This window comes from Phycodurus eques, chromosome 2 (genome assembly GCF_024500275.1).
Source record: "Phycodurus eques isolate BA_2022a chromosome 2, UOR_Pequ_1.1, whole genome shotgun sequence".
NCBI lineage: Eukaryota > Metazoa > Chordata > Actinopteri > Syngnathiformes > Syngnathidae > Phycodurus > Phycodurus eques.
The window spans coordinates 38,740,523-38,760,944 of record NC_084526.1 but is presented as its reverse complement, the minus strand read 5'-3'; the positions used below and the strand labels follow the sequence as shown (position 1 = coordinate 38,760,944).

At 44.6% G+C, this 20,422-nt stretch overlaps 1 protein-coding gene across 1 annotated transcript in view; it reads left to right on the top strand.

Annotated features, from left to right (window-relative positions):
- Positions 1-9,794: 9,794 nt before the first annotated feature.
- The window catches only part of dok4 (docking protein 4), a 33,131-nt gene continuing 22,503 nt past the window's right edge, over positions 9,795-20,422 (top strand). Inside the window, exons 1-2 of the mRNA XM_061703314.1 lie at positions 9,795-9,860; positions 17,387-17,494. Coding sequence (XP_061559298.1) covers positions 9,795-9,860; positions 17,387-17,494 — 174 coding nt within the window. The remainder of the gene's footprint in view (positions 9,861-17,386; positions 17,495-20,422) is intronic.

The following is a 20,422-nucleotide window of genomic DNA, read 5'->3' as shown; positions in this document are numbered from 1 at the left end:
TTGATCCCTCACTGATTTTGTCAGTCCACCCACTGACAAAGACATGAGTGGTCTATAATTCTCATGGTAGATTTATGTTAACAGAGAGGGACAGAATATCTAAAAGAAAATATGGGAAATCACATTAAAAAAAAATCAAATGTATTTGCATTTCATTGAGTGAAATACGTATTTGATTCCCTACCAACAATAAAGATTTTGTCTCCCGCAGACTAGTCCTCTCACTTTGAGCAAGTACTCCTAATCTAACCTTGTTAGCTGTATGAAAGACACCCTTCTCAGCTTGTTACCTGTATAAATACACCTGTCCACAGTATCAATCAATCACACACCAACCTCCCCATCATGGGCAAGAACAAAGGAACATATGTTCAAACGATAAATCGATATAGTAATTATCGTGTCAGGCATGTGTGGTGCGCGTCTATGCGACGGGGCTGTGGCTAATAGCGCGTGTCCTATCTGGGAGAAGCAGCCAATTATGTTGCAGCAGGCAGCCAATCATATTGCAGCAGGTTGATTTTAATTCAAATGGGACTCATAACAATGATCGAGACAGCGCTTTCTCTTCACAACCGGAGAGCATGCACGCAGTGTCTGAAATTGTTTTCACTCACCAGCCAAGTTGGAAATTAATTTTTGCATTTATTATTAGTTTTTTACAATGTTCTTTTGGGGGGGGAAACCCAGAAAAAACATTAGTGATTTATCCCCCCCACTTATTCAATAATGTTTTGTGGTTTAATTAAAAAAAAAAGTGTTTTAAACAACCAAATAGGGCGGTTTACTTTTCTGCTTGCCTCCTGCTAAAAATCTCCACGTTCCCGTGACTTAATGAACCTGTCTAGCAGAAGTGGGAGTAAGTCACATACAGTGGGTACGGAAAGTATTCAGACCCCCTTAAATGGTTCACTCTTTGTTATATTGCAGCCATTTGCTAAAATCATTTCAGTTAATTTTTTTCCTCATTAATGTACACACAGCACCCCATATTGACAGAAAATACCTAAATTGTTGGCATTTTTGCAGATTTATTAAAAAAGAAAAACTGAAATATCACACAGCCAAAAGTATACAGACCCTTTGCTCAGTAGTAAAAGCACCCTTTTGAGCTAAAAAGGCCATAAAGGGTTGCTCAGTGACTGTTTTTTGTCAATGTCTTTATGTCTCAAAAGTGTTCTCTGTCAATTGACTGTCTGTTATCGTACTAGAGCGGCTCCAATTACCGGAGACAAATTCCTTGTGTGTTTTTTGGACATACTTGGCAAAAAAAGATGATTCTGATACAGCCATGAGTCTTTTTGGGAATGATGCAACATGTTTTTCACATCTGGATTTGGGGATCCTCTGCCATTCTTCCTTGCAGATACTCTCCAGTTCTGTCAGGTTGGATGGTGAAAGTAGGTGGGCAGCCATTTTCAGGTCTTTCCAGAGATGCTCAATTGGGTTTAAGTCAGGGCTCTGGCTAGGCCATTCAAGAACAGTCACGGAGTTGTTCTGAAGCCACTCCTTCATTATTTTAGCTGTGTGCGTAAGGTCATTGTCTTGTTAGGTGACCCTTCAGCCCAGTCTGAGGTCCTGAGCACTCTGGAGAAGGTTTTCGTCCAGGATATCCCTGTGTTTGGCCGCATTCATCTTTCCTTCGATTGCAACCAGTCGTTCTGTCCCTGCAGCTGAAAAACACCCCCACAGTGTGATTCTTACACCACTATGCTTCACAGTTGGGGCTGTATTGGATAGGTGATGAGCAGTGCCTGGTTTTCTCCACACATACTGCTTAGAGTTAAGGCCAAAAACTTCAATCTTGGTCTCATCAGACCAGAGAATCTTACTTCTCACCATCTTGGAGTCCTTCAGGTGTTTTTTTTTTTTTTAGCAAACTCCGTCCGGGGCTTTCATGTCTTGCACTGAGGAGAGGCTGCAGTGATGGTTGACTTTCTAGAACTTTCTCCCATCTCCCAACTGCATCTCTGGAGCTCAGCCACAGTGATCTTTGGGTTCTTCTTTACCTCTCTCAGCAAGGCTCTTCTCCCCCAAATTGTTCAGTTTGGGCGGACGGCCAGCTCTAGGAAGGGTTCTTGTCGTCCCAAACGTCTTCCATTTAAGGATTATGGAGGCCACTGTGCTCTTAGGAACCTTAAGTGCAGCAGAATCTTTTTGTAACCTTGGCCAGATCTGTGCCTTGCCATAATTCTGCCTCTGAGCTCTTCAGGCAGTTCTTTTGACCTCATGATTCTCATTTGCTTTGACATGTACTGTGAGCTGTAAGGTCTTATATAGATGGGTGTGTGGCTTTCCTCATCAAGTCCAATCAGTATGATCAAACACAGCTGGACTCCAAGGAAGGTGTAGAACCATTTTAAGGATGATCATAAGAAATGGACAGCACCTGAGTTAAATATGAGTGTCACAGCAAAGGGTCTGAGTACTTACAGTTGTGTGATAGCCCACTATATAAGTACTGAGTGCTGTCATTTTATGTGGCTACATTGCAAATGAGAATTACTTAGTCATACAAACTTTTGCCCATTTTTACCGCTACAGTACTGTGCAGTGAGCCATCGAGCTATGCCCTACAACCCAAAAAAATGCATCTTCCCGAAAGTGTTATGCTATGCACGGCACAGGAAGTGGGCCAATGGCGAGTTGGACGGCTCCACTGGCAATTGGCCTGCTACTGGTGGGTCGTTGCTATTAGCCGCTCGTGGACTGGCAGACCAGCTTTGGGTCCATCAGGGTTCCTATGCAAGTATGGAGAAGAATGCAATTTTATTTCATACATTTCCAGGTCTGGAAAAGTATGGAAACTATTGTATGGAAGACTATTCATGTTTCCAAGACTGTTACAACAGCTCTATTTTATAAAACAAAAAAAATTATGGATGGCTAAAAATATATATAGATCGATCCATGTTATTTTTACCAATAAAACATGACATTGTTCCAATTTAATGCGCAGCACCCTTTGCCGTTAGATTATACAAGCAAAAATAGCAACCAGATTTTTTGATAAGTAAACATGAAATACTCTGAGGACAGAATTTACCGAATTTAAAACAATAATGAGTGATTTAATCATTTACTTTATTAGCTGCTTTTACAGCTTTTATAAATGGGATGGGCGGCCTGGTGGTTAGCATATCTGCCTCACAGTTTTGAGGAACCGGATTCAAATCCGGCCTCGCCTGTGTGGAGTTTGCATGTTCTTCCCATGCCTGCGTGGGTTTTCTCCAGGTCCTCCGGTTTCTTCCCACATCCCCAAAACATGCATGGTAGGTTAATTGAAGACTCTAAATTGCCCGCAGGTGTGAATGTGAGAGCAAATGGTTGTTTGTTTATATGGGCCCTGCGATTGGCAGGCAACCAGTTCAGGGTGTACCCCGCCTCTCGCCCAAAGATAGCTGGGATAGGCTCCGGCAAGCCCGAGACCCTAGTGAGGAGAAGATCCATCTATAGATTAAATATAAGTATATACAGTACTTCACAATATATTGCCAAGTAACACTGCTGTTTGGGTTGGCGGCCGTTAGGTGGCTGTTGGGCAGCCGTGATGTTTTATTTTGAAGAACCGGGAAAAAGCAGTTCTTCACATCAGTCACAACACTGTGAATGGTGTTACGGGGGTGGTGGAGAGTTATTAACACATGAATTCAATGTATTTATTGTTTTTACTAAGCACTTCTCCTTATTATCACATTAATAAAGTTGAATAATAACAGATCAGTGCTGATCTCGACCGGTTTCGACGAAAAATCCAGAGTCCAGTTGGTCTGAGACAAGACCAAGACCTTCAAAATGTGGTCTCGAGTGTTACAACACGAGCTAGTACATCATTTTTTTTTATGAACGATGGAGCGTTAGAGATTGTTACTCTCTTAGCTGGACTAACCAGTGGGAGAACGGAAGTGAAAGTGTCTTGGATCACAACAGCCTTCTCCACAACGTCACTAACTTTAGTCCTGCTCTACAGAAACATAAAGATCGCCCCATTCACATGGGAGGCCGATTTTACGCTACTGTACCCCACCTCCTTTCCAACCACTAACCCTGCTTCCTCCACCAAACACTACACCGTTGGAACAAGTTTGAAGGCGGCATGGAGCCGGCACCCAAACAAATTACTCCCACCAAGCCTTAACCAGAAAAACTTCCCATAAACTAAACTCAAAAACATGCTACTAAGAAGAAATAAGGCGATCGAAAGAAAGATAATTGACTCAAAAAATTTTAACGCTGAAAAATCTGCAACACCACTCAGCTCTAAGCGGACAGAGCGTCATTCACACTTGAGAGAGAGAGAGATGTGTACAGTAAGTTAATGTACTTGAATTTAGGTATCTTGACTTAGATGTGATATAAACGTGTATGCATGGTGGAGTTCCTGGAGATAAAAGCAAACACAGAACACACCCACATGTAGGCTATTAAACGGTGGATGATAGTATTTTGATTGATCCCATGATGACAGTAGAGATGATGCTAAAAACTGTTGACTAAGCATGACACTATATTGCTATGGGAGTTTTCCTTTCTGTTTGAGTTGTATGAATATGTGCGTGGCAAAACATCGTGCCAGGTTCCCAACAAAATTTTCTCTCCCTACCTTAATTATTTCGCCCCCTTCTCATGAGGCCAGTAATACAAACAGCGTGAAGAAATAATTTATGACTGCTGTGTGTGTGCACAGTAATATGTATAATGTTTTCAAGTGTTGCTTTTCCACTGATCATCTACTTTCCCTTTCGACTTGACTCTGTTTCGTGAATCATCCTCTTCCATCTCTCCCTTCTGCTGTAACTCCTGTTAGTGAGATAACTCCTGTTAGTGAGATTAATACCCTATGAAAAGGTGTCCGTAATTATTAGACTTCACCGATTACACTGATCTGATTGGCTTGATCGGTATCGGCCGATAATTAGCATTTTATGCTGATCGGCTGATTGGGTTTAATGTCATAATTCGCCAATCCGATCAATGCACCGCAAAAGACATCTACTCCGCGTCGCTGTCGTATACAGTATATTTGAATCCAAAAGCTAGTTTGGTTTTTAGCCTTGTTGTCTGTCTTTTGACATCATTTACGATCACTGGGCTTTGTCAAATCAAACGCGACCGGATACACTTGTTACCACGGGAACAACAATGAATCACGCGTGTATTGCGTTGGTCAAAAAAGAACAAAATGACGAAAAATGTGTGGTAGTGGTGGTCACCTGTGCTCGGGAGAAGATGTTCGTTCAAGGATTGCTTGAGGTATGTTCATGTACTTTTAATACGATACGGCTCATAAGCAGCCAGCAAACGTTATGTAGCTTAGCAACATAGTGCTAGCACGAACGGTTGTATGTAAACATGCCGGCGTTCTGTTGAATCATGCTCTAAAGTTTCGGTGTGTGTTTAGTAATTTAATTACAATAAAGTAATTTCATTACAGTAAGGTAGTACCCATTATTTCTGTCATGTTGTAATGTTGGTTTGACCTGACTGATTAGAATACATGACCTGACTGGAGAATATTTTTGGAGATACTCAGTATACAGTCCACAAGTACATACAGTGAATGAACAAGTCATTTAAATAGACACATTGCTTCATTTTGTGATCGGATCGATGGTCGGTTTTCTTAAACTCACTAATCGGCCCCAAAAATCCTGATCGTGTAAAGCCGAGTAATTATTAGGCAGCTTATTTGCTTTAGGCAAAATAGGTCAAAAGAGATTTAACTGACTCTGAAATGTCAAAAATTATCAAAGGTCTCTCAGAGGGAAGCAGCAATCTTGAAATATGTAAGATTTTTGGGGGTGATCACAGAACCATCAAACGTTTTGTTGCAAATAGTCAACAGGGTCGCAAGAGACGTCTTGAGAGAAAAAGACGCAAATTAACCACCAAGAATCAAGCGTGAAGCTACAAGGAACCCATTATCTTCAAGTTCTGTCATATTTCAGAACTGCAACCTACCTGGAATACCTCAAAGTATAAGATGTTCAGTGTTCAGAGACATGGCCAAGGTAAGAAAAGCTGAAAAAAGACCACCACTGAAAAAAATACATAATATCTGAAGACATATTTCTCAAAGGTTTCATGGACTGATGAAATGGGATTGACTCTTGAAGGACCAGATGGAAGGGCCTGTGGCTGGATCACTGAAGGACATAGAACTCCACTTCAACTCAGACGCCAACAAAGGAGGTGGGATAAAGGTATGGGGTGGCTTTATTAAATATTTGTTTTCCCCTTCTGGTGTCCTTTGACAGCTCTTTGTTCTTGGCCATAGTGGAGTTTGGAGTGTGACTGTTTGAGGTTGTGGACAGATATCTTTTATGGACCAAGATGGCGCCTACCAGTGTGGTCGCCTCGGTAACACGCTCTCGAGTATTGTTTTGGTTTTTGTGTTTTTCGTCCGTCTTTGGAGACCTTACACGACTCACTTACACAAGGGGAGACCTGCTAACCATCAAGGAGGCTACTCCGGACTTTCTGTCACCAACTTTCGAAAATCCGCTCAGTTTTTTCCCCGAGTTACTCACCGGAGCGGCGTCCGCGATTTTCGGCGCATGGAGACAGAAGCGGCGCCACAGAGGGAAACGGCCGGCATTCAGGTGAAACTCCGCAAGAGACCCACCCGGCCGCACCCCCGACCACAATCACACCTCTGACCTCTGCGTTAACCATTCATGAACAGGATGTGAGACGCATCTTCAAACAACAAAAGATTAACAAAGCGGCAGGCCCGGACCATGTGGCCCCATCCTGCCTCAAAGTCTGCGCGGATCAGCTCGCTCCAGTCTTCACTCAGATCTTCACTAGATCTCTGGAAATGTGCGAAGTTCCATCCTGTTTCAAACGATCCACCATCATTCCAGTCCCCAAAAAACCTGCAATCTCGGTCGGGTCTGAATGACTACAGGCCTGTCGCTTTGACATCTGTGGTCATGAAGTCCTTTGAACGTCTCGTGCTGGACCACCTCAAGGGTGTCACACCTCGACAGTGCAGGGACCTACGCGAGGATCCTGTTCGTGGACTTCAGCTCAGCGTTCAACACCATCATCCCTGAACTCCTTTCATCCAAGATTCTCCAGCTCAGCGTCTCACCTGCCATCTGCCAGTGGATTTACAGCTTTCTGACGGGCAGGACACAGCAGGTCAGGCTGGGGGAGGCCACCTCATCCACACGCAGCATCAGCACTGGGGCGCCCCAAGGTTGTGTCCTCTCTCCGCTGCTCTTCTCTCTCTACACGAACGACTGCACCTCAGCGAACCCGACTGTCAAACTCCTGAAGTTTGCAGATGACACCACTGTCATCGGCCTCATCAAGGATGGTGACGAGTCTGCATATCGACAGGAAGCGGAGCGGCTGGAGCTGTGGTGCGGTCGACACAACCTGGAGCTGAACACGCTCAAGACTGTAGAGATGATCGTGGACTTCAGGAGGCATCCTTCGCCACAGCTGCCCCTCACGTTGTCCAGCTGCCTTGTGTCAACCGTCGAGACCTTCAAGTTCCTGGGAATTACAATCTCTCAGGACCTGAAGTGGGCGACCAACATCAACTCCGTCCTCAAAAAGGCCCATCAGAGGATGTACTTCCTGCGGCTTCTGAGAAAGCACGGCCTGCCACCGGAGCTGCTGAGACAGTTCTACACAGCGGTCATCGAATCAGTCCTGTGTTCTTCCATCTCAGTCTGGTTTGGTGGTGCTACAAAAAAGGACAAACTCCGACTGCAACGGACAATCAAAACTGCTGAAAGGATTGTCGGTACCCCCCTACCCATCCTTGAGGACTTGCACGCTGCCAGAACTAAGACAAGGGCATGCAAAATCCTCTCGGACTCTCCACACCCCGGTCACCAGCTCTTCCAGCTCCTTCCCTCAGGTAGGCGCTACCGATCAATGCAAACTAGAACTCGTAGACATTCCAACAGCTTCTTCCCTCTTGCAATCAACTTCTTCAACAGCTAACCTATAATTCCATTACAACAAGCTGGCAATTTTTTGACTTGAGTTCGTTGTTACATTTCTGTGGGGCCAGTTATGTATTACTCGTGCACTCACTGTGGTTGTCCCGCCATGCTGCACTATTTGCATATACTGGCCACTCATGCCAGATTAACATCTGCTCCATTTGCACACTGATTGAGGAGTATCTGTAACATTTGCACAACCAACATTGTCCCAGATTATCGCACTACTTGTCACCTTAAACCGCATACACTCCTTGAAGTCTCAGCGCCCTTTGCACAATGGTCATTGCACCGGACTATTGCAATATTAGTCATTCGCACTGCTCTCAGTACTAGAGGACTACATCTTTTTGCACAATTGTTTTTTGTCAATGTCTTTATGTCTCCAAAGTGTGTTGTACAAGAGCGGCTCCAACTACCGGAGACAAATTCCTTGTGTGTTTTGGACATACTTGGCAAATAAAGATGATTCTGATTCTGATAACAAGTTCAAACAGGTGCCATTAATACAGGTAATGAGTGGAGGACAGAGGAGCCTCATAAGGAAGAAGTTACTGGTCTATGAGAGCCAGAAATCTTGCTTGTTTGTAGGTGAACAAATACTTATTTTCCACCATAATTTGCTAATAAATTCTTTAAAAATCAGACAAGGTGATTTTCTGGATTTCTTTTTCCCCCCCCTCCTTTTGTCTCTTATAGGTGAGGTATACCTATGATGAAAATTACAGGCCTCTCTCATCGTTTTAAGTGGGAGAACTTGCACAATTGATGGCTCACTAAATACTTTTTTGCCCCACTGTACAGTGCCTACCTTAGTTGCATTGCGTGACGCATAGTCGATGACGGTTGCAAAACTATTTATTATTATAAAACTAATTATTATTTTCTATTATTGTATCAAATTATGTTGCACTAATTAGAAATATATATTTGTTTTTCTATTCATGCCAGTAGCATATCGTGTAAGGCAGAACAATTAAATGCCATTCCACTGGCAAAAGATACAGTAAACCTGTGTATCCACCTGTTGCGATTTATACAACAGAATAAGTTACGACTCCCTGCAAATACATCAGCTTTGTGTACAACTAAACGAGCCCACATTTCACACTCAGTATGATTAAGTACATTTGTGACTAAATTGAGACAAGATCATTATTTAAGTATTGACTTAATATTTTTTATATTTTTGTTTGGTGGTTTACTGTGAGATTCTAATGAAAAATAGGTGCCTTGGCTCACAAAATTTAAAATGTTCAAAGGAGATAATACTTTTTCCAAGTCAAAGTACTTTTTCTTTTGAAGAGGTAAGAGATTGATGGTCCAATATACAAGCTCACATGCACAAATGCACACCATCCTGTATACTTGCCCTCAATAACACGCATTAATAATGAATGATAATGTTGAGCTCCTCACTCTTCAGTAAATATGTCCGTCAATATGTATCCATTTATTCTCTCTCCCTCTCTCTCTTTCTCCCCCCCCCCCCCCCCCTCTCTCTCTCTCTCTCTCTCTCTCTCTCTTTCTCTCTCACTCGCTTGCTCTCTCTCTCCCTTTCTTCCTTAGTAATAGCAATTAGTAAGCTCAGGGAAGACTTGTCTACTGAAGAGTGAAAGAAAAGAGCACAGACCAGGGAGAATACACTGGAGAGCCAAAAGACACAGACTAAGATCACAAATCCTTATAGAAACGGACCAAAAGTCAACAGGAGGGGAGTGAGCGGAAGAGGGAAAAGCAGCTTTATGTCAGAGAGGACTGAGACTCAATGACAAACTGAATCCACATTCAATTCAGGGGGCGAGGGAAACATCTAGATGATCTCAAGAGATGGCCTCCAATTTCAGCGATATTGTCAAGCAGGGCTATGTACGGATGCGCAGTCGCAAGCTTGGGGTAAGTTTATTTATTTATTTATTTTTTATTTTTTTTTAAATAAATTTCACTTGATTTCTGCATAAATGTAAACAATCATCAAATGTTTGAATCTAGTGGAATAGTTCTGCTTGCAACTTTGATTCCTTCATTGCAATGTAGGTTCCACAAGGTTGTTGTCATCATGGGACTACTACTGTTGTTGATCCGCCTGTTGTTGTGCCCATTGTTCTATTGTCCCTCCCTCGGCTGCTCAACCCCTCTATCCTCTTTGCTTTCTCTGTTTATCTACTCTCTTGACTGTCGCTCCATCTTAACCCAACATTCTAAAGCAGTGTGTGTTTGTGTATATATGGAAAAATAATCTATAATATTGAACTTTATGAAAACAGAGTAGGAACATAATTAAATAGAATGTAAAGAATTTAGTTTAATTTAATACACCCCTATGATGAAAGACGTTAATGGATTGAGGTTTCCCTTGCCCGGATGCGGGTCACCGGGGCCCCCCTCTGGAGCCAGGCCTGGAGGTGGGGCTCGAAGGCGAGCGCCTGGTGGCCGGGCCTGCACCCATGGGGCACAGCTCGAAAGGGTAACGTGGGTCCCTCTTCCCATGGGCTCACCGCCTGTGGGAGGGGCCATAGGGGTCAGGTGCAGTGTGAGCTGGGCGGTGGCCAAGGGCAGGGACATTGGCGATCCGATCCCCGGCTACAGAAGCTGGTTCTAGGGATGGGGAATGTCACCTCTCTGGCAGGGAAGGAGCCTGAGCTGGTGTGTGAGGTCAAGAAGATCCGACTATATATAGTCGGGCTCGCCTCCACACACGGTTTGGTACCAGTCCTCTCGAGAGGGGTTTGACTCTCTTCCGCTCTGGAGTTGCCCACAGTGAGAGGCGCTGAGCAGGTGTGGGCATACTTATTGCCCCCCGGCTCGGCGCGTCTATGTTGGGGTTCACCACGGTGGATGAGAGGGTAGCCTCGACCCGGGGGGTACAGGTCCTGACTGTTCTTTGTGCCAATGCACCAAACAGCAGTTCAGAGTACCCACCCTTTTTGGAGTCCTTAGAGGGGGTGCTGGAGAGCGCTCCCGTTCTGCTGGGGGACTTCAATGCTCACGTGGGCAATGACATTGAGACATGGAAGGGCGTGATTAGGAGGAACGCCCTCCAACCACCCGCCCCCCCCCCCCCCCCCCCCCCCCCCGATCAGAACCCGAGCGGTGTTCTATTATTGGACTTCTGTGCTCATCACAGATTGTCCATAATGAACACCATGTTCAAGCATAAGGGTGTCCAGACGTGCACTTTGCACCAGGACACCCTGGGTCGCAGTTCGATGATCGACTTTGTGGTCGTGTCATCGGACTTGCGGCCGCATGTCTTGGACACTCGGCTGAAGAGAGGTGCGGAGATGTCAAGTGATCACCACCTGGTGGTGAGTTGGCTACGATGGTGGGGGAAGATGCCGGTCCGAAATGGCAGGCCCAAATGTATTGTGAGGGTCTGCTGTGAACGTCTGGCAGAATACCCAGTCAGAAGGAGTTTCAACTCCCACCTCCGACAGAACTTCACCCACGTTCCTGGTGAGGAACGTGGGTGAGGGGACATCGAGTCCAAGTGGACCGTGTTACACGCGCATCAATTGCTGAAGCGGCCGACCGGAGCTGCGGCGGTAAGGTGGTCGGTGCCTGTCGTGGCGGAAATCCCCAAACCCATTGGTGGACACTAACGGAAAGGGATACCGTCAAGCTGAAAAAAGAGTCCTATCGGTCCTTTTTGGCCTGTGGGACGCCCTCTGATACGGGCTGTTTGGTCCCTCTATGAGCTTGGTCCGCATTGCTGGCAGTAAGTCAGACTAATTTCCGGTGAGGGTTGGACTCTTTTATGGACAGAATTTCTAGACGCAGCCGAGGCGTAGAGGGGGTCCGGTCTGCTGGCCTCAGTATTGCAGCTCTGCTTTTTGCAGATGATGTGGTGCTGTTGGCTGTTGGGCATCTGACTCGGATGCCTTCCTAACGTCTCCCTGGTGAGGTGTTCTGGGCACGTCCCTCCGGAAGGAGACCCTGGGGACCACCCAAGACACACTGGAGAGACTGCGTCTCTCAGCTGGCCTGGGAACGCCTTGGGATCCCCCCAGCAGAGCTGGATGAAGTGGCTGGGGAGAGAGAAGTCTGGGCGTCCCTGCTAAAGCTACTGCTCCCGCGACCCGACCTCGGCTAAGCGGTAGCAAATGGATGGATGGATGAAAATAATTTAATGGCTTGTGAATCATGATTGAATGTTGCAATCCAATTCATTGTGCTGCTCCTTCTGGTGTGCACCAGGAGGCAGTATTGTATAACACACTCATGAAAACAAGAACAAAGAAGAATTGTACTTCTTCCTCTACTACAACTATAAATGACTCCGTAAGAACAGACGCCTGTGAGTATTGTTATATTTTCTGTGTGTATATGTTGCTCCACCGTATTATTTCAAATAGTTCATGCTTCTAAAACCACGACTATCGAAGCTCTTCACAAAAAATCGGGGCAAGTACATCTTCAGTAATTCACTTTATGATGATAAACTTGCTTCTTCTGTCCACGAGAAAACCTTGCTTCGCATTATTATTTGCAGCTGGATGATTCTCCTCCCATTAAGTAACCCCCGACAACACCTGCTTGACATTCGGCAACAAGCACTAAATTGCCTTATGTCCCTCAGGCGAACTTTGCTAAAAAAATCACCGATGAAGAGCAACATTGTGGACTGCATGAAGAAGATATTCTGCAAGTGGCACCCGCACTGGATATGGACCAAGAGTGTTGGTACCTACCAAGCTTTGTAATCCATCATCCCGGAAAGACGAAACAAATCAGAGTTGTGTTCGACTCAAGGCACAGCACAACCACATATACTTAAATATTTGTTGCTCCAAGATCCAGATTTGAATAACAGTCTAACAGGGGTCCTCAAAAAAGTGGGCCAAGTGGAATTACTGTATGATCCTCAACAGAAACCAAACATAACCTCTGCAAAGCAAAACTAGCTCTGAAACCTGACATCACAATACCGAGACTAGAGATTTGTGCTTCAGTGCTTGCACTGAAGGTGAATGAAGTGAACCTGGAGTGGAGAGGTTGTACAGGAAAGTGTACAATGCCGAGTTCTTCTCTGACAGTAAGGTAGCTCTCGGCTCCATCTTCAACAACTCAAGACAATTTCACATATATGTGAAGATCTGTGTGTACCAACAAAATCATTTCGCACATTCACAACAACAAGCCGTGGTTCACTGCTAAACTTAAGCAGCTTCGCCAAGCTAAGGAGGATGCATATCAGATCAGGGACAAGGCCCTGTATAATCGAGCTAGAAACCAGCTGACTAAAGAAATTAACATTGCAAAGAGGAACTATGCAGTTTCACACCCCACACCTACACGGCCGCACCGCCGACCACAACCACACCTCTGACTTCTGCGTTAACCATCCATGAACAGGATGTGAGACGCATCTTCAAACAACAAAAGATTAACAAAGCGGCATCCTGCCTCAAAGTCTGCGCGGACCAGCTCGCTCCAGTCTTCACTCAGATCTTCAATAGAGCTCTCTAACCAGAATCCTGCTGATCACATTACAAGAGCTCTCTCACCTTGTTTCTTTGGACCATCTTTCCTCATGCAAATGCAAGAGGTTCAGTCCAATGCACAGGCCTTCGAGGTAATTGATCTTTGAGGGACTGTGAAGGTACGTTCTGCAGTATCATGCCACCATGTGCCACCAAACTCAGCATCAACATGATTGGTAGGGCAAGGTTTGAACGTTTCTCTTGGTATGTTATGGTTTGGCTCTCACACATTTCCCACTCTTTTGCATGATCATCTAAGGACAATACTTGCAGTGGCCGGCATATCTATGACAAACCTCAACTTGGCCAGGCTGAGGTTAAAGTAATTCTCAATGTGGAAATGGAAGTCTATGATGATGAAATACAATCAGAATCAGAATCATCTTTATTTGCCAAATATGTCCAAAAAAACACACAAGGAATTTGTCTCCGGTAGTTGGAGCCGTTCTAGTACGACAACAGACAGTAACTTGACAGAGAACACTTTTGAGACATAAAGACATTGACAAAAAAAAAAAAACAGTCACTGAGCAATAAAGGATGGCTAGTTGTCTGGTAATGCCGGTACTTTTTTTTTTGACAACTGTGCAAAAGATGCAGAGTCCTCTAGCACTTAGAGCAGTTCGAATGACTAATATTGCAATAGTCCGGTGCAATGACCATTGTGCAAAGGGTGCCGAGACTTCAAGGAGTGTATGCAGTGTAAAGTGCAGAGTAGTGCGATAATCTGGGACAATGTTGATTGTGCAAATGTTGCAGATACTCCTCAATCAGTGTGCAAATGGAGCAGATGCTACTCTGGCATGAGTGGCCAGTATTGGTCAACAACAGATATGCAAATAGTGCAGCATGACGAGACTACTACAGTGAGTGCACGAGTAATATATTAATTGGCCCCACAGAAATGTGACAACGAACTCAAGTCAAAAAATTGCCAGCATGTTGTAATGGAGTTGTAGGTTAGCTGTTTAAGAGGCAAGGCAGTAAGACTGCAAAGTCCATTACTGAGCAAAGCAAACCTGGCCCCTTAATGGACTCACATGGACTCCTATGTGTTGGAAGTTGTCTTGACTAGGCAAAAATTACCTCTGATGAAGCCCTTTCTGTTCTGGTTCCTGGCACGCAACATATTCCGACATTGCTGATCAGGCACTAGCTGGTTCATCACCAAGGTCTGTACTTCACAGAAGAAGCTATAAGAACCACAGGCGTTTGGCAGAGTTGTGGGGAAGATGCTGTACAAAGCAGAATCCATTTCTATGTAACATGTCGCTAGTGACAGTGAAAACGTGAAGAGCAGGAAATGGCAGACCTACCTACCACTCAAGGGTCAGAAACGCTCAAAATCTTTTAATCCATTTTCCTCCGCTTAGCCGAGGTCCGGTCGCGGGGCCAGCAGTTTAAGCAGGAAACCCCAGACTTCCCTCTCCCCAGCCACTTCGTCCCCCTCTTCTGGGGAGATCCCAAGGCATTCCAGGGCAGCCGAGAGACATAGTCTCTCCAGCGTGTCCTGGGTCATCCCAGGGGCCTCCTCACTGTGGGACGTGTTCGGAACAGCTCACCAGGGAGGCGTCCAGGAGGCATCCTAACCAGATGGCGGAGTCACCTTATCTGGCTCCCCTCGATGCAGAGGAGCAGTGGCTGAACTCTGAACCCCTCCTGAATGACCAAGCTTCTCATCCTATCGCTAAGAGAGACCCCGGACACCCTGTGGAGGAAACTCATTTCGGTCACTTATATCCACGATCTTGTTCTTTCGGTCACGACCAACAGTTTGTGACAATAGGTGAGGGTGGGAACATAGATTGACCAGTAAATCGAGAGCTCAGCTTCTTCTTCATCACGACAGACTGATACAAAGTCTGTATCACTGCAAACGCTGCACCGTTTGATTGACACTGCCTGTCAATCTCCTGCTCAATTCTTGCCCTCATTTGTGAACAAGACCCCAAGATACTTGAACTCCTCCACTTGGGGCTGGATCTCATCCCCGACCTGGAGAGGGCACGCCACCGTACTGTAGGTATTGCGTCATTAACCCGTTAAAATGACACAAAAATGTTTTAAAGCCTGCCAAATTTGAATGAAAAAAAAACCCACCATGTATGTACTTGAAAGTATTTGGGCTTTGTGACCCAAATACATGGCATCTGATTTTTAAATCAGATGCCATATATTTTAATATCACTATTATTGTTTCGTTTTTATTTTTATTTATTGTATGAACGTGTTATGCACTGTATCATTTCTGCTACTTGTATCATTTCTGCTGCATCTTGGTTTTGAAAGAGAGATTTTATCCCTCAATAAGCTTTTACCTCGTTAAATAAAGGATGAAATATACAGTGGGTACGGAAAGTATTCCCCTTAAATTTTTCACTCTTTGTTATATTCCAGCCCATGCATCAGTCCTTTTTCTGAGCCGCTTATCCTCACAAGGGTCACGGGAGTGCTGGAGTCTATCCCAGCAATCATCGGGCAGGAGGCGGGGTACACCCTGAACTGGTTGCCAGCCAATCGCAGGGCACATATAAACAAACAACCATTCGCACTCACACCTACGGGCAATTTAGAGTCTTCAATTAACCTACCATGCGTGCTTCTGCGATGTGGGAGGAAACCTGAGTGCCCGGAGAAAACCCACGCAGGCACAGGGAGAACATGCAAACTCCACACAGGCGGGGGCGGGGCCGGGATTGAACCCAGCCATTTGCTAAAATAATTTGTTCATTTTTTTCCTCATTAATGTACAGTCAGCACCCCATATTGACAGAAAAAAAAAAAGTTCTATCTTGGTCTCATCAGAGAAACATTTCTCACCATCTTCAGGTCTTTTTTAGCAAACTCCATGCGGGCTTTTATGTGTCTTGCAATGAGAAGAGTCTACCGTCGGGCCACTCTTTGTCATAAAGCCACAACTGGTGGAGCGCTGCAGTGATGGTTGACTTTCGAGAACTTTCTCCCATCTCATGATTTTCATTTGCTCTGACATGCACTGTGAGCTGTAAGGTCCTACATAGACATGGGTGTGGCTTTCCTAATCAAGTCCAATCAGTATAATCAAACACAGCTGGACTCCAATGAAGGTGTGGAACCATCTCAAGGATGATCCGAAGAAATAGACGGCGCCCAAGTTAAATTTATGAGTGTCAAAGCAAAGGGTCTAAATACTTATGGCTGTGTGATATTTCAGTTTTTATTTCTTAATAAATCTGCAAAAATGTCAACAATTCTGTTTTTTTCTGTCAATATGCTGTGTGTACATTGAGGAAAAAAATTAACTTAAATGATTTTAGCAAAGGGCGCCACGGTGGAAGACTGGTTAGCACATCTGCCTCACAGTTCTGAGGACCGGGGTTCAAATTTCTCCTGGCACTCCGGTTTCCTCCCACATCCCAAAAATATGCATGGTAGGTTGATTGAAGACTCTAAATTGCCCTTACGTGTGAATGTGTACGCGAATGGTCGCTTGTTTATATGTGCCCTGCAATTGGCTGGCGACCAGTTCAGGGTGTACCCTGCCTCTCACCCGAAGATAGCTGGGATAGGCTCCAGCAAGTCCGCGACCCTTGTGAGGATAAAGCGGTACAAACGATGGATGGATTTTAGCAAATGGCTGCAATATAACAAATAGTGAAAAATTGAAGGGGGTCTGAATACTTTCCGTACCCACTGTAAAATAAGGCCTGCCCTTGATCTGCACAGACATACAGTACATAAGGCGGGTCTTAAACCATGAACTTACGGACCCAGAAATAATATGCTTCATGGGTCCCTGCTAATTTTCATGCGTCACAGATGCGGAACGCACATCAAATGAGATCCCTGGTGTAGGTATTGACTTTTTTTTTTTTCTTTCAGCGATTGTGCTACTTGAAAGTCTTTTATGGGTGCATGCAAGCTTGGGTGTATGCACACATGCTCTTGTGCATGTTACAGATTTATCGTCGTTGCTGGTTAGTTTTCAAGAAGCCGTCCAGTAAAGGGCCTCGTCGACTGGAGAAATACCCTGATGAGAAGTCTGTCCACAACAGAGCCTGTCGTAAGGTGAGTGAGTGAGTGAGACAGACAGAAACGGATATAGAAAGGTCTATAAAAAGCAATGGCCTCACAAGCACAGAGAGACAGATTTAGATTTTTAAAAAATAAATGTATTAGACATAATTTTTAGTGCATCATCTCTCTCTCTCTCTCTCTCTCTCTCTCTCTCTCTCTCTCTCTCTCTCTCTCTCTCTCTCTCTCTCTCTCTCTCTCTCTCTCTCTCTATATATATATATAATTTTTTGTTTGTTTTCATTCTTTCATCTTCCGTTCCACTTATCCTCACTAGGGTCGCGGGCGAGCTGGAGCCTATCCCAGCTATTTCCGGGCGAGAGGCGGGGTACACCTTGAACTGGTCGCCAGCCAATCGCAGGGCACATATAAACAACAACCATTCACACTCACATTCATACCTACAGGCAATTTAGAGTCTTCAATTAACCAACCGTGCATGTTTTTGGGATGTGGGAGGAAACCGGAGAAAACCCACGCAGGCACGGGGAGAACATGCAAACTTCACACAAGCGGTGTCGGGATTTGAACCCTGGTCCCAGAACATGGCAGATGTGCTAACCAGTCGACCACCATGCCGCACATATATATATATATATATATATATATTTATACAGTGGGTATGGAAACTTTTCAAACACCCTTACATTTTTCACTCTTTGTTATATTGCAGCCATTTGTTAAAATAATTTAAGTTCATTTTTTCCTCATTAATGTACACATTAATTGATTTATTAAAAAAGAAAAACTGAAATATCATACAGCCATAAGTATTCAGACCCATTGCTGTGACACTCATATTCAATATTTTTGAAGATACTCAGTATACAGTACACATGTACAGTAAATGAACAAGTCATTTAAATAGACACATTGCTCCATCCTGTACAGAGCCTCGTCCCCTCCTGATATAAATTAGATTACTGTAGTATCGTCGAAAGTCCTTTATCCAGTTGCAAATACAGGTAGAGAAGCTAAAGTCCGACAGTGTGTTCGGGATTATTTAGTTAGCTGCAGAACTGTAGAAAGCATTTACAGGTACCAAACACTTTACATTGCTGTATTTAAAACTTAAGAGCTGTCCATGAGGTTATGTTTTATTTATTTATTTATATATATATATATATATATATATGGAGGCACGGTGGACGACTGGTTAGAGCGTCAGCCTCACAGTTCTGAGGACCCAGGTTCAACCCCCGGCCCCGCCTGTGTGGAGTTTGCATGTTCTCCCCGTGCCTGCGTGGGTTTTCTCCAGGCACTTCGGTTTCCTCCCACATCCCAAAAACATGCATTAATTGGAGACTCTAAATTGCCCATAGGCATGACTGTGAGTGCGAATGGTTGTTTGTTTCTATGTGCCCTGGGATTGGCTGGCAACCAGTTCAGGGTGTACCCCGCCTCCTGCCCGATGACAGCTGGGATAGGCTCCAGCACGCCCGCGACCCTCGTGAGGAGAAGCGGCTCAGAAAATGGATGGATGGATATATATATTGGAACCTTTATTTATCCAAGTGAGTTAAGGTTTGCAATGCCGATATAGCTGCAGACAGCATCGTAAAATAAAAAGCTAAATAAAAGCAAATATATAAACTTTACAATGTGATATTGGTACATGTTACATATTACATTATAGCACATGGTGAATAAAAGGTCAATAAAAGATTACTGAACTCTGGATGCTTCAGCGTAACGAGATTTGGACATTCAAACAGTTTGGGGATTACCCCTTCCTGTTCCAACATGTCTGTGCACGGGTCCATGAAGACATGGATCAGAGAATTTGTTTTGAATGGACTTGACAGGCATGAACAGAGTCCTGCCCTCAAATTGACACAACACCTTTGGGTTGATTTCAAGTGTACATTGAGCTCGGACTTCTCTTCCGGCATCCGTATATGACCTCACAAATATGCTCCTGAAAGAATGGGCAAAATTCCTATAAACTCACTCCTCCTCTCAAACCAACACGCCACCTTCAGTTAAATTCTTGGCCCAGTATGTGTCAAGACAAGACCTCATCACTTCAGAACTGCACCAATTTGACGATAAGCCTGAGAATTACCGTGCATGACAGTCCTCATTCGCTACTGCTGCTGCTGAAGTTCAACTCACAGCAAATGAAGAACTGAACCTCATGACTAAGTGGCTTGGAAAAGAGATGGCGAACAACTGAGACGTGTACGTTCTGTACATACAAACGACAAAGACTACGTGAAGGCTATTCATCCCCTTAACTCATCGAAAAATTACTGTTTCAATGGTTGAACTGATTTCCTAGGATTATAGCCAAGGATAATTTGAAATTACGTGAATTTGGAGATTAGGTTATGGAAATCCAAGGAACCAATAAAGATGGTAAATGGACTGCACTTATATAGTGCTTTATCTACACCATCACAGTGCCCAAAGTGCTTTACAAGGCCTCACATTCACCCACACACACACACACACACATTCATACACTAATGGATGACTGCTGCCAGTTACCCTTCGGTCACTCTATCTACTGAGCCACAGCTGCCCAGATGGCTACCTCATCGGCCTGACATACTTGGACACGTCTCGTGGAATAGGACCAATTGTGGATAGGCTTGTTCAATTCCCCAGTACAAGTCCGCCAAAAAAAGCACACGAAAATCACTCCACCAGCCCCTCTCCCATTGGAGGACCAGTCTGATGTTACCGCAACAACACTGTCAAAATAGAGGTTCTTTCTATTCGCTACAAAGCGTCAGACGCCCTCTACATTGCCCCCCTGCGCAACGACACTGCCAAACGCACTGCCGACCCCTCAGCAAGTACACAATGGGGTTGGGGGGGACCGGATGCAATCGAAGGAAAGATGAATGCGGCAAAGTATTGGGATATCCTGGACGAAAACCTTCTCCAGAGTGCTCAGGACCTCAGACTGGGCCGAAG